General features: G+C 34.4%; 2 protein-coding genes across 5 annotated transcripts in view; both read right to left on the bottom strand.

The window, feature by feature from the left end:
• NT5C3A (5'-nucleotidase, cytosolic IIIA) overlaps positions 1–26,916 on the bottom strand; it is a 38,843-nt gene that overhangs the window by 2,395 nt on the left and 9,532 nt on the right. The window contains exons 1-7 of one of the 3 annotated variants that reach the window (XM_043463242.1): positions 16,732–18,111; positions 12,757–12,811; positions 6,806–6,904; positions 5,747–5,816; positions 4,682–4,728; positions 3,742–3,827; positions 1,053–1,142 (exon numbers count right to left, since the gene is read on the bottom strand). In XM_043463242.1, coding sequence (XP_043319177.1) covers positions 1,053–1,142; positions 3,742–3,827; positions 4,682–4,728; positions 5,747–5,816; positions 6,806–6,904; positions 12,757–12,792 — 428 coding nt within the window. In that variant the 5' untranslated portion in view covers positions 12,793–12,811; positions 16,732–18,111. Of the gene's footprint in view, positions 1–1,052; positions 1,143–3,741; positions 3,828–4,681; positions 4,729–5,746; positions 5,817–6,805; positions 6,905–12,756; positions 12,812–16,731; positions 18,112–26,916 lie in introns of those variants that run through there. The other 2 variants (XM_043463243.1, XM_043463241.1) reach the window with 2 other exon arrangements.
• LOC122438408 (60S ribosomal protein L23a-like) overlaps positions 18,318–26,916 on the bottom strand; it is a 21,261-nt gene continuing 12,662 nt past the window's right edge. Inside the window, exons 2-3 of one of the 2 annotated variants that reach the window (XM_043463246.1) lie at positions 26,859–26,861; positions 18,318–18,952 (exon numbers count right to left, since the gene is read on the bottom strand). In XM_043463246.1, the coding sequence (XP_043319181.1) occupies positions 18,470–18,946 (477 nt within the window). In that variant the 5' untranslated portion in view covers positions 18,947–18,952; positions 26,859–26,861 and the 3' untranslated portion in view covers positions 18,318–18,469. The remainder of the gene's footprint in view (positions 18,953–26,858; positions 26,862–26,916) is intronic. The other variant, XM_043463244.1, reaches the window with a different exon arrangement.

The raw sequence follows: 26,916 nt of genomic DNA, 5'->3' as shown, positions 1-26,916 counted from the left end.
TAGATGTTAGAAAAGTGAAATAGTTCTACTTGGTTCAATGGCTTATTTATATTCTCATTTCAAAATACTACCCAAGAGGGCTGTTATTGATGTCTATGATGATACTAATACAAGTTTTTCAGTCTGGTTAACTTTTTATCCTACTTTCAATAAATTCTAAGTACATATTAGATGATTTTAGACTTACTTGGAATATGGACATAAATCTACATTTAACAGCAAGTAGATGAACCACACCTTGAAAAACCCACAAACGGTGAGCTAGAAGACCTCCTGCTTGTCATCTTGTTCATCTATTCCCTATTATAGGAAAAGCAGAGTGGCAGGAACTCAGCTGTATTCTCTTTACATCTGGCATCTCTCTTACCTAAGATCTGGCAGCTACAGGTAATGTCTTGATCCTAAAATCAAAACTCATTTCACTCTTAATGGACTATAGATTAAGCTGCCTACAAAGGAATACTTACTAGCTGTCCTCACACTCTTTCTGACAATTTAATGCTTTCCTCCTTAGAAGCAGATCACCTTAAAATGTAGCATCATCAAAAAAAGAAAAATACAGCATCATCATATTTGTCTATTGAGTTGAAACATTTAAGAGGTGGTAAAGAGTACTGAAATTAGCTTAAAAATATTGATATAATTCATGATTACAAATGTTCTTATTATCTGCTAAAACATATTCACCCTTCCTGGAAATAGTAGTTTTCAAGGGAGTTTGTGAATTCAGAAAACAGATCATGTAACGGAAACAATTATAAGCTTAAAATCCTTTTAAAGTTGATTTATAAACTTTCCTTTCATAATCATGTCTTTCAAAAGTATTTTGCTAAAATATTTCAAAATGGTCTTGGTTTCATAAATTTTTAAGTTAGTCTTGAAATTATCTGTTATTCTAAATTCCTTATCTCACCAAGTGGCATATTTTGGATATGTTTTTGTATATAACATTTTGTTACAGATTATCTTAATTAAAAAACACACGTGAATAAATATATGACAATAGTTCAAGTCTGTAGACAATTAACAACAAAACATCTTGAGAAACTTACTTGAGCATAATGTCAGATTCTTCCACAATTTCTTTAAGTTTGGCTTTCGGTAAAGCCTGTTCAACAAGCAAGCTATGTGATTTAGTATACCTGGAAAGTATAAAGAGAATGTCAAATTATCAAAGAAAAGGAGATATCAATTAAGGCAAATTAAGACTATTATTGGATCATCGAAAAAGCAAGAGAGTTCCAGAAAGACATCTATTTCTGCTTTATTGACTATGCCAAAGCCTTTGACTGTGTGGATCACAATAAACTGTGGAAAATTCCAAAAGAGATGGGAATACCAGACCACCTGACCTGCCTCTTGAGAAACCTATATGCAGGTCAGGAAGCAACAGTTAGAACTGGACATGGAACAACAGACTGGTTCCAAATAGGAAAAGGAGTATGTCACGGCTGTATATTGTCACCCTGCTTATTTAACTTATATGCAGAGTACATCATGAGAAATACTGGGCTGGAAGAAGCACAAGCTGGAATCAAGATTGCCAGGAGAAATATCAATAACCACAGATATGCAGATGATACCACCCTTATGGCAGAAAGTGAAGAACTAAAGAGCCTCTTGATGAAAGTGAAAGAGGAGAGTGAAAAAGTTGGCTTAAAGCTCAACATTCAGAAAACTAAGATCATGGCATCCATCCCATCACTTCATGGCAAATAGATGGGGAAACAGTGGAAACAGTGGTTGACTTAATTTTTTTGGGCTCCAAAATCACTGCAGATGGTGATTGCAGCCATGAAATTAAAAGACACTTACTCCTTGGAAGGAAAGTTATGACCAACCTAGACAGCATGTTAAAAAGCAGAGACATTACTTTGTCAACAAAGGTCCGTCTAGTCAAGGCTATGGTTTTTCCAGTAGTCATGTATGGATGTGAGAGTTGGACTATAAGGAAAGCTAAGCACCAAAGAATTGATGCTTTGGAACTATGGTGTTGGAGAAGACTCTTGAGAGTCCCTTGGACTGCAAGGAGATCCAACCAGTCCATTCTAAAGGATATCAGTCCTGGGTGTTCATTGGAAAGACTGATGCTGAAGCTGAAACTCCAATACTTTGGCCACCTGATGTGAAGGGTTGACTCATTTGAAAAGACCCTGATGCTGGGAAGGGTTGAGGGCAGGAGAAGAAGGGGACAACAGAGGATGAGATGGTTGGATGGCATCACCGACTCAATGGACAAGAGTTTGGGTAAACTCCGGGAGTTGCTGATGGACAGGGAGGCCTGGCGTGCTGCAGTCCATGGCGTTGCAAAGAGTCGGACACCACTGAGCGACTGAACTGAACTGAACTGAAGACTATTATCTTTATTAAAAATGTTCTTTTGCATGAGAAAAAAAGTACTTCATTCATTGCAATTTTAAATTTAAATTTTAGAGATTTAAGTTCATCACTAATGAATGTATAGCCCATGTGTCTCAAAATGTGATATGCATGTTCTTATCATATTTCCCAGTTCTCAAACTCTGGTTTAGTTTTAATATGTTAATTAGATAATGAAAGGATACTAGTTGTAAATCTTTCTTTAGTCTACAGAGAAGAACTGAATTGAAGCTAGGGAGGCATAATCACTTCTCTGATGGTAGTAAGAATGAACAGCAAAGCCATTTTTTCTCACCTGTTTGTGATCTAAATTTTCATGAGTAGCCTAAATTGCCTAGTGAGAAACAGAAAATTCTTGCTATGGAAAGTTTTATATATAGGTGCTCTGTAATTACATAAAACCACCTATAATTATAGCATCTCAGTATAATAAGCCTTCAGAACCTCTCTAGCTGATATCTAAAAATCCAGCTATAATATTCCTAGGTGACCCTCTTCTCTGCATCAGCTCCCATCTTTTTAGTGAGCTCATTCTCCCAGTGGTATAAGCTTATACCATTGCTAGAAAAGTCTAATTGATGAACAGTCCTTTCTTTCATCATGTTGAAATAAGTTGGTATAAGCCTTCCAAGTCTAGATTCAGTTCTTTTTGTGCACAGGCAAGTAAAGTAAATAATCTCTTTTCAGTGCTTCATACCATAGATACTGATTAAGTGTGCAAGGTTAGGTAATGGGATTATGAAGACCAGTAACATCATTCCTGTTCTCTTAAACTCCAAAACCATAAGTTGTTGCCTCTCAAATCAAAGCATCATCTCTATTCCTTGAAATCTTCCTCAAATGGGATGGCTTTAATTCCTCTGATTATCTTAGCGGACTCCTATGACACAGACTAAGTTTGTCAACATTTCTTTTAATAGCATTCTCCCTGGACTCAACACAATGCTTTCGCTGTGATTTGCTTGGAATGCTGCAATTTCAATTAATACGACCAACATCAGAGGTACACTTCTCAGTAACTATGTCACCTGCTGGCTCCAACTGAGTTCAGAGTTAACTTAAATCCTAATTCTTTTTCTTTGCATATTCAGCCACATACACTTTAAAAAAATTGTTTTTAATTTAAGGCTTGAGGGTATGATTTTAAATTTATTCCCACTGATCTTCATCTTAACAAAACAAATTCTAGATTGGTGCAGTGATTAGAGAATCAGAGTTCATGCTGTCATATTTAATCACTGCTCTAACTCACTGGCTAATTTATGAATCTATATATACAGTACAGAGGAAAAATAAACCGTTAGTTGTAACTGTAATGTTATTTTATATTTTTAACCCTCCTATCACCCAATGCACACTTACCATTCTACTATATAAGGGTACTTCTCTTCTATAGTAAGAACAGGATCAACTTCAATAGCATAGTATTTTTCCTTTAGTTGTAGTAACTAGAAATAAGTGAATAATTTAATCATTAAGATTACAGAGTTGTCATTAAGATGCTCAGTCTAAGAGAAAACAAAACAATGTAAACAAGTGTTTTCTGCACACTGCTTTATATGGTGAAGATCATGCCTAGCCAATGCATATATCCATTGAAGTGATTTCTGTTGATCTTAGTTTACATGTAACTAAACATATCTACAAGAAGTTACCTTTCTTTTTTTAAATACCTCAGGTCAGTAATTCAGTGAAACCAATAATCAAATTATCACTACAAAAAAAAATCTTTTGTTCTCCTATGAAAGTATTAAATTTGATTCATATTTGGAGTCTTATTTGTTAAAATAGACATAGGTAGATACCTACTCAAGTAAAACAGAGAACTGAGGCACTTTCCTATCAATTTAAGGGAACAAAATACATAAAACCACAGTACTTTTTTCTATTTTTGTTTGCAAGGCTTGTGGATCTTAGTTCCCCAACCAGGGACTAAACCTGTGACCCTTCCATTGGAAGCACAGAATCCTAAACATTGGACCACCAGGGAATTTCCATCACAATATTTTTGTTTTAATTCTCCAGTTAATGTAAGGACATGAGACTATTTTGGTAATCAATTTAAAAGTTTCTCATGGAAGTTTTATTATTAAAAAGTTATTATTAACTTTTTTTGTTAAAGTAAGTTGGGAGCATATAATCCATACAATAAGCCTAAGATCTATTGAGTGTTTACTCTGTGCCAGATATGGCTCTAAGAACTTTTGCATCTATTCTTGTTTGTGTGAATGAACCTGAAAAAATTCTCAGCAAAAAGGGTAATGACGTCTTTGAGTAACCCTGGATTATAGTTAGTCTTTACCTTTTCTCGACATTCATCTGTGATTAGCTTACAGTTGTCAATGACATCTAAAGAAAGAAAGCAAACTAGGCATTAAAAAAATACTCTGAACTATATGCAATATCCAGGGATAAACCACAATGGAAAATAATACTAAAAAGAATATATATATGTGTATAACTGAGTACTTTGCTGTGGAGAAGAAATTAACATAACACTGTAAATCAACTGTACTTTAATTAAAAGATAAAAAAAGAAAATAAATACTCTGATTGATGCTACCAGTAATATAAATAACTTACTATGGTTAACTTAAATGCCAGGTCAAGAAGCATGATCATTACAACTTCTGGTCTTAGTGTTATAATCCACATGGCATTCCTAGAAAATCTAATGATTTTAAAATCTAAACCTTAGATCTGAAGCTTTTTCCCAACATTTGGGATTACTAAATTAGAAATTTTCCAGAGAAAAGTTATTGGGCCAAAGGGTGTAATTTTTAGTGGTTTTTAAAATAAATTTATCAATGATTTCTCAAATTACACATGTTCCAACAGTAAGAAAGAGAGGGCTAATATCCCTGGTTGTCAGGTTGAGGAGTACTATTTTAAAAATTCACTGCTAAGTTTGGAAAACAAAAAAGGTGTATTATTCCAGCAACACATTTTAAGTTGCTATTTATTTAGTAACTCACTCTTTTTATTTTTTTTTTGTAACTCACTCTTTTACTTATCAATGACACAAAAATTTAGTAATATTCCTAGAAAACACAAAGTATTTGATAAATCTATTTCTTTAGGCTACTTCAAAGTTTAAATTCATTTAAATATTTTCTGAATAAATAGACCACATTTGGAGAGAAAATTTCAGAACTCTTCATTCCTCTTGCAACCAAAACCGTACAGGAAAACAGCCATTTATGTAACATGGGGAAAACAAATCCTCAAAATATAATAAAAAAAGAAGGCCCCTCTCACTTTGAATGTCCACAAAGAAGAAAAAAACACAAGCAATCTCAGATAACATAGGCTAAAAAATGAACTTAATGATTATTTTTGTGAATCTATTTATGATTGCCACACTTACTATGACATGATGGGCATCTTTTTCCTTTGTAGGAAAATCGACTCAATGTCATATCAAAGTCTGTTATTATCTATAAGAAAAGGGGAAAAGGCATTATGAAATCACAGCTACCAAGGCCAGACACTTAATGCACATTTTCTAGAGGAATGAGACTCCTCTAGAGTGTTCTATCCCTGCCCTCCACTGGAGGTTATTCTGTCTCCACTGAGTTTTCTAAAGTAGTTCATATGTCAAGTCTTGAGAACTTCCTTAACTACAGGGTGAACCTTAAGTACCCCAGCACAGTCACCAAATAAAATCTGACTAATCAGTATAGGAATTTGAAACTGCAGGTAATACGGTTACTATTTCTGATAGCAATAAAACATTGCACAATTTCAACCTACTTGGTCAATGTACAAAAATGCAGTGGAAATAAACTATGCCATGCTTTTAGTTATTGAAACTGTACATTCTTGATTTGTCTATTTAAATAAACTAAACAATGAATGAATGAATGATACACAGCAATAGTTTACCAGCTCTTGAAACTTAAGAGACTGGGCTAAATATTTTTTTCGAAATGTTTAAAAAAGGGAATAAGTTTTTAGTGAATATCCAGATTATTTAACTTACATGTAAAACATTCCTTTAAAAAAAGAATTAGAAAAATTAGCTATCCCCTAATAGTTACACATTACTTTGACTACTATGATTTATTATATTAAAAGAACACCTTGAAACTGTCCACAATTTAAAGATTATTAATCATATTGTTAATCAATTTACTTAAGATGGTTTAATACTTAATGCATAGCACTAGTTAGCTGAGCACTTAATATTAAAGAAAAGCTAAAATTATTTCAAGGTTATTAACTTTTGTTTGTTTCCAGTGGGGTATTCTGCATATTTTAGACCAATTCCAGATACATCTCTTAGATTTTACATTCCAAAAGGACAGGCAAAGCTTGTCTATCTAAGCTTTCTTTATTCAGATTGTAGCAAGACATAAAATGAATGAGTCTGCTTGAACATGAAAAATAGAGGTTTAATGCTAAAGGCTTCTTGATAATGATTCACCTGAAGTTTAGCAGCTCCTCCTTTGATAAGACCACAGATAATTTCTTCTACTCTTGATGGGTTCTTGATGTGAACTGAATTTTTCTGGATTTCTGGCATCTAAGAATCAAAGAAATGAATTAACTATTTTAAATTTCTTTTTCCCCAGGTTTCTTTGATACCAAGCAGAGTAATATAAAAACTTATATTATTTAAAGATATAAAAGTGTCGAGGCATTATTTTAAAAAAAGCAAACCACCATAACAAATTGCCATTTATATAGCCAAAAAATTTTAAAGCACATCAGTTATTTACATCTAGAAGATTAAGACAAAACTACATTTTAAATACATTATCATAAAATGCAATTTTTCTAATTATAAAAGTCATGCATGTTCACAACAGAAAAAAACAGAAGTATAAAAAAGAAAAATTGCCTGTAATTCTACTGCCCAAAGCTAAACAAGTGTTTTAATGTTTTCCATTATTTTCATTTCTATGACTGCAACATGCATGTATATGCACATAGTTTATCTCATTCACATTATATACTTTTGCATCTGGCTTCCTGAAATTAATATCAATGTATTTAATTTGAAAGGCTGCTTTAAGATCTTTACTCCTTTATTGTACTATACCCCCCAAAACTTCATTAATCTTGACATAAATTTTACAATGGATTTATTCCAAATTAAGATTACTACTAAATATCAGGCCACCTGGGCTGAGGCTGCTACTTAGGCTGGTTTATGCAGGCTTTAGTTTTGCTCAACAGTTTAACGTTATGTAAATAGCTTATTTTTTCTACCATATCACAGAGAGAATGAAACTGATCAGAGTAAAATTAGCACCAGCATGGTACTCTTATAGCACAAGAGGACTGGGGGAAGGAAACTACGAATCATTTAATGGTCAGCTCCAAGTATAAAGAGACAATAACTGAACCTCAAATTAAGATTCTACAGTGGCTTGTATCCAGTAAACTTTATTTTATATTCTATTATTATATGTGTGTTATCTCCAATATTAACATATTTCATGTGTGTTATGGACACAGTTATGAAAAATTCCCCAGGCCTTTTATCTCTGCTATAAGAGAATCTGACCAGGTAAATCTGTCAGGTCCCATGCTGTCCCTATATAATGGACAAAATCAGAAAATCAGAAAGAAGTTAATATGTCTTCCTGAGATTGGAGGATGAATACAGAAGTGGAGAGGAAACAGAAGTAGGAACATTAAATTTTTCTTCATGAATGAAAGGCCTGAATTTATAATACACTTAATTTCAAAAAGCCATATTTTTAAAATAGGGTAGGAGGATAACCTGTAATACAATTAACCTTCATACAGTGATTCTTTTAACTTAAATGGACTTTAAGGTGTTTCAAAAGAAAAAAGGTTATTTAAATCATCTAAATAAATGCAAGGAGATCAAACCAGTCAATCCTAAAGGAAATGTGTCCTGAATATTCACTGGAAGGACTGATGCTGAAGCTGAAACTCCAAAATTATGGCCACCTGATGTGAAAAACTGACTCCTTGGAAAAGACCCTGATGCTGGGAAAGACTGAAGTCAGGAGGAGAAGGAGACGACAGAGGATGAAATGGTTAGATGGCATCACCGCCTCGATGGACATGAGTCTGAGCAAGCTCCGGGAGCTGGTGATGGACAAGGGAAGCCTGGTGTGCTGCAGTTCATGAGGCTGCAAAGACTTGGACACGACTGAGCGACTGAGCTGAACTGAACTAAATCACTATTTATTTTATTGTGATTTTTCAAACAGATGAGAAAAATCAGTAGGCACTTGCTCCTATATTCCTTTTTTTTCATTCACTAACACCCACTCATTTGTTTTATAAATACTTACCATGTGTCTACTTTGTCAGACATAAGAAGCTAGGGATACGATGCTCATACTGTTTTCCTGTTGAATTTTAGGAATTACTGCTGTCACTTCTGATGCTCCCTTACAAATACCTTAGCAAGTAAATTGATCCCCTAATCAAATTCTGCTCTTACATCTGCCTTAACTGGCAGATGCATAATAAACAGCATATGCTTTATTCAATAACTAACCCATTACTGAAAGCAACAGAGGGTATATGTCACTTACTCTATTTTCACCAAAAAAATGAGACATTTTGTTTTAGTGTGTCCATACTAAGGAATATGTCCTGCCTCAAGCAAATCACATCCTACAATACATTTGATTTTAAAAAGCCATATTTAAACAGGACTTCTAATTAGGCTGGTTTCTGCTAGGCTATCAACTATTAGATTGGTTTATTTTACAGTGAAAATAAAGAGAACCAGTGGCGAGAGGCGTTCATATTCCTGCTTCTGCACAACATATAACCATTCATTTTCAGTAGTAGTGAACACCCAAACAGTACCACAGTGAAATAAGAGTGATAAAGACAGATGAAAGGGCAGCTACTGTTTCCAGAGAATACAAGAGGGGTGAGGACACAGGTGTAAGAAATATAAAAATTATATTTGCCTTGGATTATACAGTAAAATACCATATCTCCCCTTTTCACAGTACACATATAATATTACTGAAGTATATGATGAATACGTCTCAAAAACTTGAGACATTAGACATTTAGACATTTTACTCAAATATTTTAGAATACAGCCTAAGAAATGGAATTTACTGTATGAAATGTATCAATGAATATCAGAGTATCAGAACATTATGAAGCAGACTACAGGAGTATGCACTTCATCACATGTCACATACTTCTGTTACCCCCTCAAATCCCTCCCTCATAGTCCTCTTGGACACAATACACCCACCTGTTTGGTGGTACATAAAATAATGATACTTGAAATTTTAAGGGCAAGTTATTTAAATTGTTTGAAAACGTCCCAGTTTGATTATAATACAATGCTATGAAAAATAAATAAGGGACTAAAAATTTCCATCATTTATGAGCAAAAGAAAACAAATTCATTTTATAAGGTCATAATATAAAATGCTGGGGAAGGAGCAAAGCTTTCCTGACAAGAATCAGGGTATCCTGGCTGACAAGAGCCTAAGCTGAATCAATGCTAAAGATAACTAAGGAAAACCTAAAATGTACTTATTCTGGCTAATCTTAAATATACTGTACTTGTACAGATGAAATGAACTCCTAATTACTAGTCTACTTCCACATTCAGAAGGCATGATTTCTAAAGAAATTGATTTCAAAGTTATACAGTTTTGTTTACAGTATTTGTGAACAAATAATGTGATTATTTGATTAGATTATTTGATATTATCTTGTGGCTACACTGAGACAATATACTGCCTGGTAGTCACAGAACTGTCCTAATGACGTCTGCCTGTGTATTTCTAATCATAGCTCACATAAGAATGAGTTTGAATTACTTAAGAACCTCTGTCTGAAGCTCTCAGTGGAAATATTTTTCGTTTGTTTTCCAATGGTCAAATATGGTACAAACAGAAGTCTTTATTACGGGTACAAAGGAGTGGGCAGTACAATTTTTGTGTGATGACATAAAAAGTATAGATTTTTAAAGCCACCTATGCAGACTGGTACATTTTTTTCACTGACACACCTAGATGATTCTTGCTTTATTTTGAAGATTAAGCACTGCTAAATTTGACTGATAGCCATCTCTCCTGCCTAGCCTGTCTCCACATTAAAGTAGTGTAGGCGAGATTCTTTGCTTCATTTACCATATAGTCATTAAGTGTAAGGCACTCTCTTAAGCAACCCTGTAAGAGATACAGAAGTTTGAGTAAGATATACATCTTATACTCAAATGCATCTTCTCTACCATGGATTGTAACACAAGTAATCCAAATAATACAAACATTGTCAAGATGTCCATATACAATACAAGAGAAACAGGAGAAACTAAGGTTACTTCTGCTGGGGTCAAAGGAGGGAGACCCATGGAGCTGGGCTTCTGGAGAGAAGCAGGATTTGGGTGTGCTGAGACTGGGGAGGAGTCAAAGTACAGGGTCTAATGTGGGAAAAGGATGAATAGCTCTGTTTTTCTAGAACTTGAGGGTACAGCTGGCAACTTAAAAAGATGTTATCAATTTTTTAGAAGAGCACACCAAAGGTAAAAATTATACAGACTATAATAAAAATTATTTAAACACGTGTCATCTCAAAGGCTTGTCTTCCTTCCACAGCGCTTTTGTAAGTTGGCCACATTGCTGGGCTGGGCTGGGCTTAGCCTCTCACTTGTGTCCCACTCTGCGGCCCCACGGGCCGTAGCCCGCCAGGCTCCTCTGTCCATGGGGTTCTCCAGGCAAGAACACTGGAGTGGGCTGCCATGCCCTCCTCCAGGGGATCTTCTGACCCAGGAATCGAACGGGGGTCTCCTGCACTGCAGGTGGATTCTTTACCAGCTGAGCTGGTATCAGGGAAGGTTATCAGGGAAGCCCCAACTACACTGCAACTTGCTTCTTAAGGAGACACATGGTAGACCCTGGTAACAACAAATTATATGGTAGGATTTTTTATATCACTTGTATTCATTTTCGGAAAAAAACAAAATCAACTCAAGCAAGAAAATGAGTTTAGACTGACTTAATTCAGAGATATTTATGCTCAGTATCAATAAATCAAATACCAATCATGCAATGGATGCAAAGGTCATGTTCAAGTATTAGATTGAACCATATAAAACTGCCAACATTGGACTGTTATTTCATGTATTAAAGAATCAGCAATTTCATACGCTTCATCCTAAGAGCTCTAAGTACACTGCTGACAAGCTTTATCAGCACTCTGAGTAAATTTTAACCTCCCATCACACACTGGATGAGGAAAGTTAAATGAAACAAGAGATTTACTAATGGTGACACAAAGCTGCTTGCATGCCAAGTTCTGGTTTATAGGTTCAAACCAGAAAAAGAAAATTAGAAAGAAAAAGCATGAAAAAATAGAGAAAAGGAAGAACAAAAAGAACAGAAAGAGAAAATAAGAAAGAGATCATGGGGCAGCTGCCCTCTTTAAAAGAGAGAAAGAAATAGTGATTTTTAAAATTTTGTGACTGAATAAAGATGGACATAATTTCCCCCACATTTACAAATAAATCCTACTTACATAAAACAATAATAGAGGAGACTGACGTTCACTGGGTGCTTACCATGTGCTTTTAAGTGCTTTATATATATACCTTTTCATTAAATATGCATGAGGACATTTCAATTATAAGATGAATAAGGTAAAAGGATATAATGTATAACATGGTGATTATTACTATTATATAATTGAAATTTACTCCAAAGGTAGAACTCAAATATTCTCCAAAAAAAAAAGGTATGTTTGTGAGGTCATGGACATGGTAACCAAAGGGGGTAAACTTTCACAATGTATACTCATATCAAATAATCACATTGGACACTTTAAGTAGCTTATAATTTTATTGGTTAATTACATCTTAATAAAGCTGGGAAAAGATACGAATAAGGACAACAGGAGACTGGTGGTTTCATGTGCATTTCTTAAAGGTGAGATGGTTGCCTGCATTCAAGGATGTCACTGCTAATAAGGACTGAGTTAAGATCTGAAGCCACTTCTGAAGCCAAAGCCTATATTTTCCCTACCTCATCCTAATGTGTATAATGCAATGAAAGCTACTGCTGTTCAAAAAGTTTTTAAAAATTAGTTAAATGCTCGTCATTTTAATTCAGAGGCCTAAGATAAAAGATCTCATGTTGTATGATGTAACTGTGCTGTTACTGAGCAAGGAAAATTTAGCACAAAAAAGGAATGGGGTAATCATTTTATCTGCTGAAAAACATTTTAATGCACATTATATTTCAAGCAAAAAAAATTCCAAGGAAATTCAACAAGTATTTGAAGTTCTGTTGCGTGTCTAACATTGTGAATAAAGGTCTGTGTAAAGTTACAGTCCCTTAATTAATTATCTGATTAAAGACAGAGGTAAGAGTGGTGCAGATTCACCATTAATAGAACTGGAAACAGTCAAATACCCACCATTTTCACATGTACAGCAGAGTCTTGATTAAGCATTTCTTGATTATCCAATCTTCTGGATTTTCCCAGGTGATGTCACAGTAAAAGAGAGAGAAAAAAGGTACATGTGACACACAGACATTTCAGGCTCTTCCTGTATGTTAATACACTTTTGGTTTGACTGAAATACTAAGTTACTGAAGACAGCTTTTTTCTTTCCTAAGAAGCTCAGCAAAGATTTTACTCTATCTCACAAAATTTTGGACTAAAAATTTTGTACGGAGAACTTGCAGCTCTCCTATAAGAACTTATATGGTTTAATAAGATTTGAATAAAGAGTTAAAGTGAAGTATATATTTGGAAAAAAATGTTTTATTGCATGAGCACTTTATCAACATCTTCTCTACATGTAAGGATGAAGTTTGTGGGAAAATCATGCATTATTAATCCTGAATCAGTGAAGAAATATACAAACAGAATGTAAGGAGAAACATAATCCACAGAAGTCAGATTTATTCTTCAACTTTTTCATATTAAAATCTTTAATTTTGTGAAAAGCTGTGACTAAGATTTGACTTGTGTTTGAATCTAGCATAGTATCTGGCACAAAATAGGTTAAGTGATAGTGTTTAACTGAATGATCATTTAAGGGTTTTGGGTAAGACATCTTATTATACTAAGTTTCATTTTTGCAGTATAAATCTTAAGGAAAATTATTTATTTTTGCTCCTCAAATGACTCTACTTTCTTTATTCTAGGTAAGCAAAATTTTATAATGAAAGCACTATTTAAACAGGGTAAGTTAGCTGAGAGGAAAAAACTGACTTTTTCTTAGACTCTGGTAACAGAAGTTGAACATTAGATGAATGTTCTTTATAATTAAAACATGTGTAGCAGATATAAAAAAATTCTCAAATTCTAAAACCCTTTCCCTATTCCACTTAAAGTACATAAAATTGGGAAATATCTTACTTGAAAAAGTGTTTCCCACCCCTCTCAGAAGGGCTGCTAGTAAGTCGATGATCTTATAATTGATGGCATCTTAGAGTTGATAAACAATATTTAAATAGTAGGATACCTCCATTTTTTCACATGTGAAAAATATTGTCATTGAAATTGCCTAGCAAGTCTGTTTCTTCATTTAGGGAATCCAAACTATAAACTATGAAATGCTTATGGCTTTTCTTCAATGTTTAATATCTGAAAAGGGTTTCTAGGTTTCTCAGAAGGCACTATTTAAATAAAACCATTTTATTAGCTTGAAAAAAAAGAAAGAGAATGTGAAAAAGTACAGTGAAGCTTTAAAAAAAAAATCACATATTCTGACACATTTGAAAAACCTAAAAGAAACAATTCAAGCAGTGAAGAATACATTTTACTATCTGGGAATCTAAAATCTTTGGTTAGGTGTAGCCCAGCAGACCCAATTCCTCTCCACTCTCCATCCTCAACTATGGCTCTTTTTGGAGCTTTCATTCATGTTCAGCAGAAAAGGAAAGGGAAAAAAAAAAAGCCAGTGTCAGTAGGTAAGAAAGTTAATCATCTTTCTCATGACCTCCATTAATTTTATTTAAGCAAAATACAAATTAAACAAAGAGTGATCAGAAATTTGATTTGATAATAAGTAAAAAGGCCAACTTTAGGACTAAGCAAACCTAAATAGCTTACTAGATACTACATAAATCTCAAGTGACAATATTTCATTCTTCCTAGTCCTCAATGGCAATCTGACCAGAATTTATTTTTTTTTTTTCAGAATTTATTCTTATTCAAAGATAATCTCACACAAGTGATACTATAGTCCTAATAGAAAAATCACTCTCATTACAGAAGTGTACCGACTAAGGTATAAATGTCAGCATTCTGGCAGTACTCTAAGACACTGAAAAATAGGGCAGAGTATTTTTAAACCAATAGGCTTGTAAACCTATACTTGGTATATAAAGTTCTGGCTTACTTTGCCAGCAGTCATCTGTTGCAGATGCTTCAAGAGAAGAGTTGCTGGAAAAAACAAATCGAGTGCAGAAGACTTGTTCAAATATAGAAAATATTACCCTTGAACTATGAACTCCTAAGAAAGTTTTGAAGTTTCAAAGTATTTGGAATCTTTAAATGTGGACTGGAAAATGTGGATACTGGAAAAAAAATTACTTTGTGTTCTTTTGCTATGAGTTTAAGGTCTCTACTGTAACAGTGTTCGTTACAAGGAATATGTAGGACAAGGCTAAAGACTGAAGCGAGAGGTAAGAAGAACTTCACTTGAATAGCATAAACTTGAGAACTGACAAGTTTTAGCTATTGTGGTATTTCATTCTGAGATGATTATCTTTACCCCTTGAAATTATTTATAAATCAATGAAAATTTCTGTATCAAGTGAAAAATTTGATTTGCCTTTATACAGTTTTAAAGTATCTATCTGAATGCAAACTGAATACTTTTAAAGGCCCTTTTGACTGTCTTATAGGAAAGTGAAAAAATATTAAAATTTATTGATATTATTAGCTTAAAAAGCTGTGATTTCTGCTTTAAGTATGCTACTTTCAGAAACATTTAAACTATACAATAAAGTAATGAAATTTTGAATGATAAACTGTATACTACTTATATTAAGGTATGTATTACTACAATATGGACAGGGTATCAGCAAGAGTCCTAAAAATCTTACTGCATTATCTCTGGCAACATACATTACTTGTCCTAAGCTTGGGTTTTTAATAATAACACTTAGGGTGATCAGCACATGGAAGATCGAACTATAAATTCATTATTTGTAAAACATTATAAAATCAGTTTCTTGGAGGGTATTTAAAGAATTCTCCCTGATTAGATTTTCAAGGCAGAAGTAAAAAAATAGCCCAACAATAAAAAGTAAAAACTGGAAAGTGAAACTGTCTCTTGATACAAACATAAAATAAAAATGAAACTGAATAGCAAAAGGTGGGAGAGGAGAAGAAGGTGGTAGAAGAAAACAGATTTCAAAGGTTATTTAAAAATTGGAAATTTATGCCAATTTTCTTAAATGGCAAAACGTGGCTTCTCAGAATTTTATAGATACTTATGAAAATCCACAATCTCAGAGCTTAGAATGTCTTCATCTACCCTCCACACCTCCTCTGCCCTACTGCCTAATACTGTTTTTCAAGATAAGAAAACCAAGGCACAGGGAAAATAGGTAATTTATACTGATTACCCTCAGAATACTCTTGAGTTACTCTGTCCTTCAATTTGTCCTACAACAACAGCATAGGTAGTAAACAATATCCAGAGGTGTAGGGCTTGGATACAGGCTGCCAATAAAAACCAAGTAAACTACCTTTAAGAAATGATCTGCTGCATTAGTTAACTATAAAAAATAAGGCAAATTCAATTATTTAAATCTCAGTTAACCACACCATTCTAGGTTGTTTAGTAATACATATGTTTGAATCGATGGTAATGTGTATGTTTGAATCTTAATTTTCATCATACGGTGTTTTATAATCCTTTCAGACAGTAATCCAGCTTTTATCAATTTATAAAACATAACTATTATAAATCCATTCCATGATATCCTGGATAAAGCTTATAGGCACAAAATAAAAATTATCTTTATTATTAGCAATAATAAAAAGTTCCTAACCCTAGGTACACAAATCATGTGGCTATCAGCAAAACTGAGTCACACAACAACTAAATGAACAACAAGATTGGATTTTTTCTTCCCCCTGAAAAGAGATTTCTGAGGGTACATGGCTTTTTCTTAACATCTACGTGTGAAACAAAAAGCTCTTAAAATTAGATCCTACAAATTAGCATTTCTGAGACCCAAGACACTGCAAGGTTTTCCATATTCATATCTTTGCAAACTATAAAGATGTTTTGTGTTACACAGGATCATTCTATTTTAATTTACTTAATTTGGATTTTTAAATGCCTAAGATTTCAAGAAGACACAGAATCAAGTTAAGAATCAGATGAAGTTCAACAAGAGAAACTCACTGTTTATGTGAACTTACCCTGAAGGTAACCGGACAAGCTACAGCAGCGAAAGAAAATTCTTCCTGTCTGAGGAGCACTAATATAGCGCAAGGTGCAGCCGGGGGCGGTCCCAGCAGCCTCGGCTAACACGCTCCATGCAAAATCGGCCCTGTGACGCGTCACCACACAGGGCTTTATTATGCTCTGGTGACAGGCTTGCTAGCTCTGCACTCGTCACCAGCCAGTCTAAAGAACAGGATCAGAGAAAACAATGTGGCAGTTAAGGAAGAGAAGGTAAATCTGTACTATTAGAGCACTGCCAACTTGCTCTGCAAAGAAAAGAGGAACCTCAATAGTTTTCACACTTGAAAACACCCTCTTCCTCATTATGTGATTCAGTTGTCAGCTCACTTGCCGTGTGTGTACTTCTCCGTACGAATATGATATTTTAATACAAGGTGAAAAAGACCAGGTCCTCTTTGCCAGGGCTGGGGGGAGGGGAGAGCGGGGAGCTATTGCTCAACAGGTACAGAGTTTCAGTTTGGAAGGTGAAGTGTTCTGGAGATGGATGGCAGCAGTGGTGGTGGTTTCATAACAATGTCAACACGCTTAATGCCACTGAACTGTACACGTAAAAATAGGTAAAATGGTAAACTCTGTCATGTGTATTTTACAGCTTTAAAAAGATTAGCTCATGTAAGACATGTGAAAAACAATATTTGCATTAAAGTGTGGTAAGTTGTTAACAATCTTCATTGCAGGGTAGTGGGATTTAAAGTGATTTTTATGTGTTTCTTCATATTTTCCTACACTCTAAATTTCAACAAGACCATGCACGGATCTATTAAAAAATCTGAACAGATTGAAAATTAATTTTTATGGTTAAAAAACTGAAAAAGCTCCCTTCCTGCTGGAGATGAAAGCAAACTGTTGTGAAGGTAAATATTTTTAACCTTTAAAGAGAAATCAGTCTTGTTTTTAACCTAAGTCGTAGGATTAAATATGCTAATACCATGTGGCAGGGCCTGATAGATAAGTTACGTTACTGGCTCTGGGAAGCTTTATCATGAGGAACAGGGCTACGCTACACTCATGTAAATAAATTTGTATACTAGCCTTTTCTTGTCTATACTCAAAGCAAACTGAATCAACATAACATTTCAGTAATCAGACTTTGTGAAGTAGCACTCTGTGCTACAAATGATACAAAAAATTTAAAAGTTGTTTTTAAAAAAGGCCACTAACAAATTACCCAAACTTGGTATCTACCAAATGTTAAAAATTTGGCATTACTACCTTATTTTAATAAGATGAGAAGACTGACAACATAATATTCCTCTTAGAGGAAAATCTTTTATATTCTAGTAATGGAGGCTCAGGACTTCCCTGATCGCTCAGTGGTAGAGATCCCACCTGTCAATGCAGAAGACACAGGTTTGATCCCTGGGTCAGGAAGATCCCCTGGAGAAGGAAATGGCAACCCACGCCACTATTCTTGTCTGGGAAATCCCATGGACGGAGGAGCCTAGTGGGCTCCAGTGCAAGTGGCTGCAGGAGTCAGACACGACTTAAGTGACTACCCAACAACAATGGAGGCTTAAGGGCAACTAGGTGATCCATTTTGAAAACACCTCTGTGCTGTGTATGAATGTGTTGACTAAACTGTCCTTTAATATATTAAAATGGTTAGCACTGACAAGAATTTTAAAGATATCTTTTTTTTTTTTTTTACATAGTGAAAACTTTCATATTTGGAATTAGCCAGCTGGACTCAGTTTAGATGATCCCAATTTTGTTGGCAACATCCAAAGCATCATAGTCAGGAGCCAGTCGGACATATGCCTTCTTCTCTCCATCAGGCCTGATCAGAGTATTGACCTTAGCCACGTCAATGTCATAGAGCTTCTTCACAGCCTGTTTAATTTGGTGCTTGTTGGCCTTGACATCCACAATGAATACCAGTGTGGTGTTGTCTTCTATTTTCTTCATGGCTGACTCGGTGGTGAGGGGGAATTTGATGATGGCATAGTGGTCAAGTTTGTTTCTCCTGGGGGTGCTCTTCCGAGGATATTTGGGCTGCCTCCTGAGCCGCAGTGTTTTGGGCCGCCGGAAGGTGGGTGACGTCCGGATCTTCTTTTTCTTGTGGCTGTGGACACCTTTCAACACTGCTTTCTTGGCCTTCAAAGCCTTTGCTTTGGCTTCAGCTTTAGGAGGGGCAGGGGCTTCCTTCTTCGCCTTCAGCGCCATCTTCATGAAAAGCTAAAGATATCTTTTTAAAAGATCACTCCAGATGAATCATATCTAAAGAAAACAATAAAAAATGGTGGAGCTGGAGTTCCACAACCTTTTAGGAGGGGAATTTAGAAATACTATTAAAAGCTTTAGAAATACACATTCCCTTTGACAGACCAATTTTATGTCCTAAGGACTTTACCCTAAGGAAATAGGGCAGTGTATGAAGATTTAGTTGTAAGGATGTGTATGGCAGAGTTACTTGATGATACTGGGAAACTGTAAACACCCTAAATGCCCAGTATCTAAATGTTTATTGACACAAGGGAGGTGAATAAATTGTGGAATACACATAAAAATTTTACAGTTCTCAAAGATGATTACTATAAACAGTTACAATCTACTGTATGTTTACTGAGTGCCAGACACTTTTAAGCACTTGACGTACCTCGTCTCATCTCATCTTATAACCCGAGGAGGTGTGTGCTACTATTATCCTCATAGTTGGCAAAAGGCAGAAATGGATTCAAACTCAGGTTTCTGTGACTTCAGAATCCATGCCTGTAAATCAACATACAGTACTGCTCTGTGAGATCAATATTTACAGATATACTGAGATATGCATGATCTATTATTGAGTGAAAGGAGTTATGAGAGTATCGATAGCCAGAGTCCAATTTTGGGGGGAAAATCTTTATATAAGCACAGGAAAATCTAAAGTAGAACACATAAGACAGTATCAGTAATGGGAGTAAAGGGCCATTTTTATTTTCTGAGCTATATAAAACAAGTGAGTTCCTTGGGGGAAAATGGCTTATTAAAATGTTATAGTAGTCGAACCAATCATGTCCATAATCAGAAAAGAAAGTTTAAAAAAAAAAATCAGAACCAGTCAACATCACACGGATTGATTATTTTGAAGAATATTTCTAAAGCAGAGAATTCAGCCAGTTGACCCTAAAACAAAACAAAACACAGCATGAGAACCAAGACGGCTAGTTTCTTATCAAGAGGGGTATTTTGGTCTCTGAGAGATAGAAGGCTTTGGCTCTGATGGTGCTCTGTCCTGTTACTCTAAGGAGAGTAGAGAAGAGACAAAATATGAGTATTGATTCCTGACCATATGTAGGAGATAATGTCTGCCTTTGAATTCCATCCAGTAAGTGAGTATATGCCATGGGGATGGGAATGTGTGTCTGGTGAGGTGTCCATCTATGTCTAAAAAAACAATTTATATACCTTAATTTAAAAATAATTTACTGCTAAAAAGTGCTAATCACCTGAGCCTCCAGCCAAATCAGAATTTTTTTGCAATAGTAACATCAAAGATCCCTGATTACAGACCACAACAGATATGGTAACAATGAAAAAGTTTGAAACACTGCAAGAATTACCAAAATGTGAGACACAAAGTGAGTAAATGTTTTTGGGAAAATGGTGCCAACAGACTTGCTTGATACAGAATTGCCACAAACCTTGAATTTGTAAAAAAGGCAATATGTAAAGTGCAGTAAAACGAGGTATGCCTGTGTAATTTAATCAGTAAAACCCTAAGAGAAAGATAATACTTCCCTTTTCATTATAGATAAGGAATCTAAGGTCTGGGAGAAGTCACTTATTACTTACATACATGAGCTGGAAGACTCTTTTTCCTTACTACATCAGCACTGTTTCTAGGCAATAATATAAGCATAACACTTACATTAGAGGACTAAAGATGTGTATCAATAAGAACAATGTTTTGAAAATTGCCAGGAAAAAGGAAGAAGGACAGATGCAAAATACTGAATGAAAGAAAATGAATTTTGTTTCAAATAGCTCTAGGATCTTTTTTTTTTGAGAGGAGATTTAACAGATCCAGGAAGAAATCATATAGAAGTCATAAAGGCAGACTCTTTTAACAGCACACAGTGGACTTTCATCTCTGGACACAATGACTGGGCCTTGTTGCCTGGGAGTTTCTTTATTCACTGTCATAGAAACAGTAATTACTCATACCACTCCTAATGAAACTCTAAACCTGAAACTGATATACCAAAGAGCAAAGAATCATGCGGGAGTCAAATATTTGGCAGATTTTTCTCTCCTTATAACACTGAAACTGGCTGTCTTTATCACTATAGAAAGGGATATTCATTTGTACTTCTGAATAACTTGTTACAATGTTTAGATGTTGTCAATTTTCAATTAACTTGAAAAGCTAAAAATGATCACTTCATACTTCGCCATCAAAAGTTTTGAAATAAAAAAAAAAAAAGTCCAGAGAAAATCTATCCATTTAAATCTTAATAACTTATTAATTGATTTTGTTTTTAATCTTTGGTCAGGGAGTAAAGAGAATAAAGGTATTGCATTAATTAACAGTTGCATATGAAAAAAACCACTTCATAATCCCACATAAAACTTGTGGTATACAGTTATTTCTCAATAATCCAGCCTATGACTTAACTACAGTTTATCATAATCCAATTATCATTCCTCTATGTAATGTAATTTTAAACTTCAACCTGAACTTGACTGTGACACCCTAGGAAGTTATTCCAAACCAAGCAATAAAGTCATATAAGGAAGACAATCCATAGATGAGATGTAATGCTTTCTATAAGGACTCTTGCAAAACTTGTTCCTGCTAATTGTTGTATGATGTAAACAGCAAGACCATTTTTTTAAACATGCAAAACGCCTGTCTAGGCATCTGACTTCTATCAAAACTTCTCTGAAAAAAAAAAAGTCAACTAACTTCAACAGTGTGACTGTCAAAATAAAACTGAAATAAATGATATAGATGTTTATATGAATATGGTTTAAAATATTTAATGAGCAAAAACAGAGCTGAAAATAATGAACTATTACATGCTGGGAAAATGAACAGTAAATAAAGATTTTCCTGTAAGTTTTTTCTCATTTAAAGTAATTTCAAAAACATATCCTATTTGGTGACTGTCAGCACAGTTTATTGCTGCATTTATGAATTTTCACACATATACACAAACTGAGGAAAACCTATGGGTCTGGTCTCAATGCATTTCTTAAAAACTCTATGCAACAATCTAGGATTGAGTAACTTAATTTTCAGAAACTCAAATGAAGTTCTTGAACATAGTCTATATCTTTTTATTTTTTCACTTAAAAAGTAATAAATTCTGTAAACTCCTTTAGAGGAAATGACATTTATGTTGTAATAAGTAGGTCAAGTTCAAGAAACTGGGTGTAAGACAATACCATAAATGAAGGAAGTCTTTCTTCCTTCCTCTCCTCTCAAATGTACTATTAATAGTAGTAATTATTCAAGATGCTCAGCATTGAAATTGATGCGCCTGTTTTATTATGTCTAAATTTCTGTGCCTGAAATAAAACAGCAAGAAAAACTTTTGTTTTAATTTTGGACTCTTTCCACATCACACAGTTGGTATTCTATATGTTGAAAGGAAACAGTATTGCTTGGGATTACTAGTTTGGTATGGGTTATATTAAAAGTGGTAAGAAACAGTTATGCCATTAATGGTTTTTGTTATTGGTGTATTATATCCAGTACACCTAAAGGAGAATACAAAGACTGAACTTACTATCCTTTCTTTTAGCTATGCTAAACAAACTCATTTAAAAAGTAATAAGGTAAGAAAACAATGAAGAAAATTATTGAAAGAGATTCAAGTTTATAAACTAATAAGTTATAACAAACAATTATTTAAAATTAAATGGATGATATCAGTGGTTGATAACCTGAGTTTTTAGAAGTGTGTAAGTAGAAGAAAACATAAAATATAACCCCTTCAAAACTTCTTTCAATAGTTAATAACTCAACACAGCAAACCAAAGAACTTAATCTTAGAATTTTGACATGTGTGTGCTCAGTCGCTCAGTCATGCCTGACTTTTGCAACGCCATGGACTGTAGTCCCACAGGCTCCTCTGTCCATGGAATTTGCCAGGCAAGAACACTGGAGTGGGCTGCTTTTTCCTACTCCAGGGGATCTTCCCAGCCTAGGGATCAAACCTGCGTCTCCTGTGTTGGCAGGCAAATTCTTTACCACTGCACCACCTGGGAAGCCTCTTGATAATACATATTACATTCAATAATGAAATGTGTGACACAGAAACCAAACTTATGGTTGTCAAAGGAGAAAGGGATGGGAGAAGGGATAAATTAGAAGTTTGGGAGTAGCAGAAAAGCCACTATGTGTAAAATAAACAAGGTCCTACTGTATAGCACAGGGAACTATATTCAGTATCTTGTAATTAACTGTAACAGAAAAGAATCTGAAAAAGGATATCTATAAAAATATATCTGAATCATCTAGCTGTACACCAGAAACTAACACGTTAGTTTATGTGTTAAACTAATTACACAATAACACATTAAAGTCAGCTATACTTTAACAAACCAAACCAAACCAAACCAAAGCTAACAGTGGAACAGTGGAACACTTGCTCCTTAGAACTTATAAACATAAGCTTGGTAGAAAATGGCCTTTAAAAAGCTTTGTGGTCAGTTTTGTATTTTTGAGCTCTTTCAGACTTTAACAGATAGCTCCATGCTAGATAAACTATAACACGTGAAATAACTATCCAATTTCTTTTCTGAACTAACTAGTATAAAACTCTAAGACAAAAGTCTCTCAAAAAGAGACAAAAAGAGAAAACATACCTAATTTCACTTTGAATAAACATATAAAAGTTTAAATAATAAACCAGTAACAAACTAAATTTAATATAATAACCATCTAACATGACTGAACCAAATATATTCCAAAAATCAATTAATAGTTATCAAAGAGAAATGACAGGGTCACAAATGACTATACACCCTTGGTATTTTCTAAATTTTCTGTAATGAATAATATACTTAGAAGAAAATAAAGATTATTTTTTAAAACTTATATATTCCAAAATAAAAGAAAGTGAAAGTGTATATAATGTTACTATACACCTCTGTAGAAGCAATGGGCGGTATATGTTAAGTCATATTTATGAAGTGAAATGAAAATTCTCTATGGACAAAATCATAATACTTTACTATTTTTTCTGCAGTACCCTTCCTCATTCTATGACTGGGAGGATAAACTAGTGAGTAAGCTATACAAACTAAACAATATGCTATATTTTCCTACCCTGGCTGTAAAATGAAGTCATAATGTGTAAATGAGGAGTTATGTGCAAAGTAAGGTCAGCAAAACATTCTATAAGGAATTAGTCCAAAGGTATGAAAAGGAGGGTCATATTTAGCTACTCAAAAATGGAAGTGAAATTTAAAAAAAAAAAAAAACCTGGAAAAATGTATTTCTAACATACTCTCGTGGCCAAAAGCATTTTATAAAAATTCTTGCAAATCAAGACAAAGAACTGATGATTCAGCAAAGAAGAAAATAAATGGTCAATTATTTTAAAAGTTCAACTTCAAAAGCAATAAAAACATTTTTCAAAAAAAGCTATCATTTGGCAAAGATGAGGAAAAAAATGATACCTATCTCCAGGAAAACATGGAGCTAGGTACTTGGATATACTGTTTGTGAAAGTATAAATTGGTACAACCTTTCCAGAGGGTAACCTGGCAGCATATTCAAAAGGCTTTGCTCCATTTAAACAAACAGACATGGACATGCATAGATGCTACAAGAATGTTCAATGATCCATTATTTATCATAACAGAAAATGAGAAACAAGCTAAATGCTCAACAATGAACAACTTGCTAAATAATTCATGATATTCATATATGATATAATACCGAAGTAATATAATATAGTTATTAAAATAAGGGTAAGTTTGTTATTAAGAAATAAATTAACAAGTGAATCATCTTTTAAAAAACAATGTTATATAGTATGATCCCATGGGAAAAATGATACTTAGCAGTTATATGCATAGAAAGAGAAAGGAGTACATTTACTAAAATACAGGTTTTTTTGGTTGGTGAAAATTGCAGATTACTTTTTTCCCCCTCATCTAGATATATTAATTTTATATCAGCATATACTATCTCAGAAATAAAAAGAGGAAGAATCAATGGGAGATTAAGTATAAAATAGGTAAATAATTAAAAAATGGAGAAATTCCTTATAAAAAGCTTAATCATAATTCAGGTATTCATGAGTCAATCATCAAAACTCCCCTAAAACTGAATCAAATGACTGGAGATCCACACATGGTGTAGACCCCCTGAGTTAATTAAATCTATTAATGATCAAGATCTGTGCTTGCTGTTTAAGTACACTGGAGGGGACTCAAAAGTGAGTGAAATGCATGTAGCTTTATCCTTTATAAGGACTCATGCTTCTTGTACAATTATACTGAAATTAACTGAAAATGCCATGATGGTATGTGCCAATCCTCCACGTGTGCTTCCCAGGCCAGCTGAACCATCTACAAAGATGACAGCAGGAATGCAGAAAAAATGTTGCTCAAAATTTGGCATAATGCTGTATATCTCTTTCTTTTTAACAATTTTAACTCTGAGAAAGATGTATGATGAGATAAAACCATTCAGTTTTTATCTCCAAATCTGAGGTCTCAAATAAAATACTGTTATCAAATAAAATTAGAGATAATTTTTAAATGCATTACTTAGTATGAACATACTACATGAAAACATCATGTCTAAAATCAAGATGGGAAAAGAATAGCTTTGTTTATTTATAGAAGGAAAAAGATAGAAGAATTAACATTTACTGAATAACTAGCATGTGGCAAACATAGTTTGGCACTATCTGGATATACAAGATAACAAGACAGTGCCAGACTAAGCCAAATGCAACGCAGTTTCTAATTAATTCCCAGTTCTAATGAAGGTGTAGTCCCTTTTTCTCTTACGGAACTTCAGTGGGTTTCTTCTTTGTAACATTTCACTATGCTATAAAGCTTGGCTAGGTTCTCAAGTTTTTTCTATCTCCCTGTATTAAAATTGATCAAGTGTCTCATTCCCTCTGAACGCTAAAAGTGTGACTGAGAGAAATTGAGATGAACTGACAAATTGTTCATGGGGGAAGACTGGATAATAACACAACTATTATTATTTTTGTTGATGGTGTTACTTTGAACCCAGACTCCGAGTAGGACATCTGAGGTAAGGTAAATGAGAAGGCTGTACCATGACAAGTCTTCAAACAAGATAGAGGCAGGAAGGATCTTGCAGGAACCCACATCATGTTAAACCTGTGATCATCTACTTCCACCTAATTACAAGCAGGAACTTGCCAAACACATTGAGCAACTCTCCAACCAACTGCTAAACAACTCTGTAACCTATTAACACCTTGAAAATGAAGAACATATATCAGAAAAAAGGAGACAAATGGCATTTACATCTGTAACAGCAAAATACTGTCTTACTTGGCTTAAATTTCAAAGCTTAATAGTTTTTAGGAGGAGAGGAAAAATAATTTTCTCTCTACCCTTCCAGGTTTCTGCAAGATCCCCCTGTACTAGAAAGATTAACAGAAAAAATTAACTTTGTAGCTACAAGAGCCCTCACAAAAATATGAGCCCCAAAGACAGCCAGGCAATTGATCAAGGCTTATATATTATACAATGCTGAGCTAAGGGGAAAAAGGCAGGGGTTTGGGGCTTCAAAGGGGAGGAAGGCAATTCCCAGGAAGAGGGGAAGATCAAACGTTTGGTGAGCAAACATTTGTCCCTCTATGTAGGGAAATGTCCCAGATGAAAACTGTGATCTTTGGTAATAGCTCTCTCATGGTACAGGACTCCTTCCTCAATTTTTAGGCAGGTGAGGAGGAGGTAAAAAGGTTTTCTTGAGTCAGCTGCTTCTTGACTGCCTTCAACGCCAAATAATGCACACGCCAAAATGGCACATTGTGGGGTGGTACCTTCTGCTTCACTTCAGGTTAAAGCAACAAAGAGTAAACAAACATAAAAGTGCATTAACAAGAAAGGTAATTTAGAAATGAAGCACTGTGCCATGAGAGGGGAAGTCTGCCACCTGCTGGCAGAAAAGCAGAATTGCATGAGTTCCCTGATAGCTGTTTTTTTTTAAGGGG

This window comes from Cervus canadensis, chromosome 3, assembly GCF_019320065.1.
Source record: "Cervus canadensis isolate Bull #8, Minnesota chromosome 3, ASM1932006v1, whole genome shotgun sequence".
Taxonomy (NCBI): domain Eukaryota; kingdom Metazoa; phylum Chordata; class Mammalia; order Artiodactyla; family Cervidae; genus Cervus; species Cervus canadensis.
Note: the sequence above shows the minus strand (reverse complement) of the source record. Positions and strands in the feature narration are given on the sequence as shown.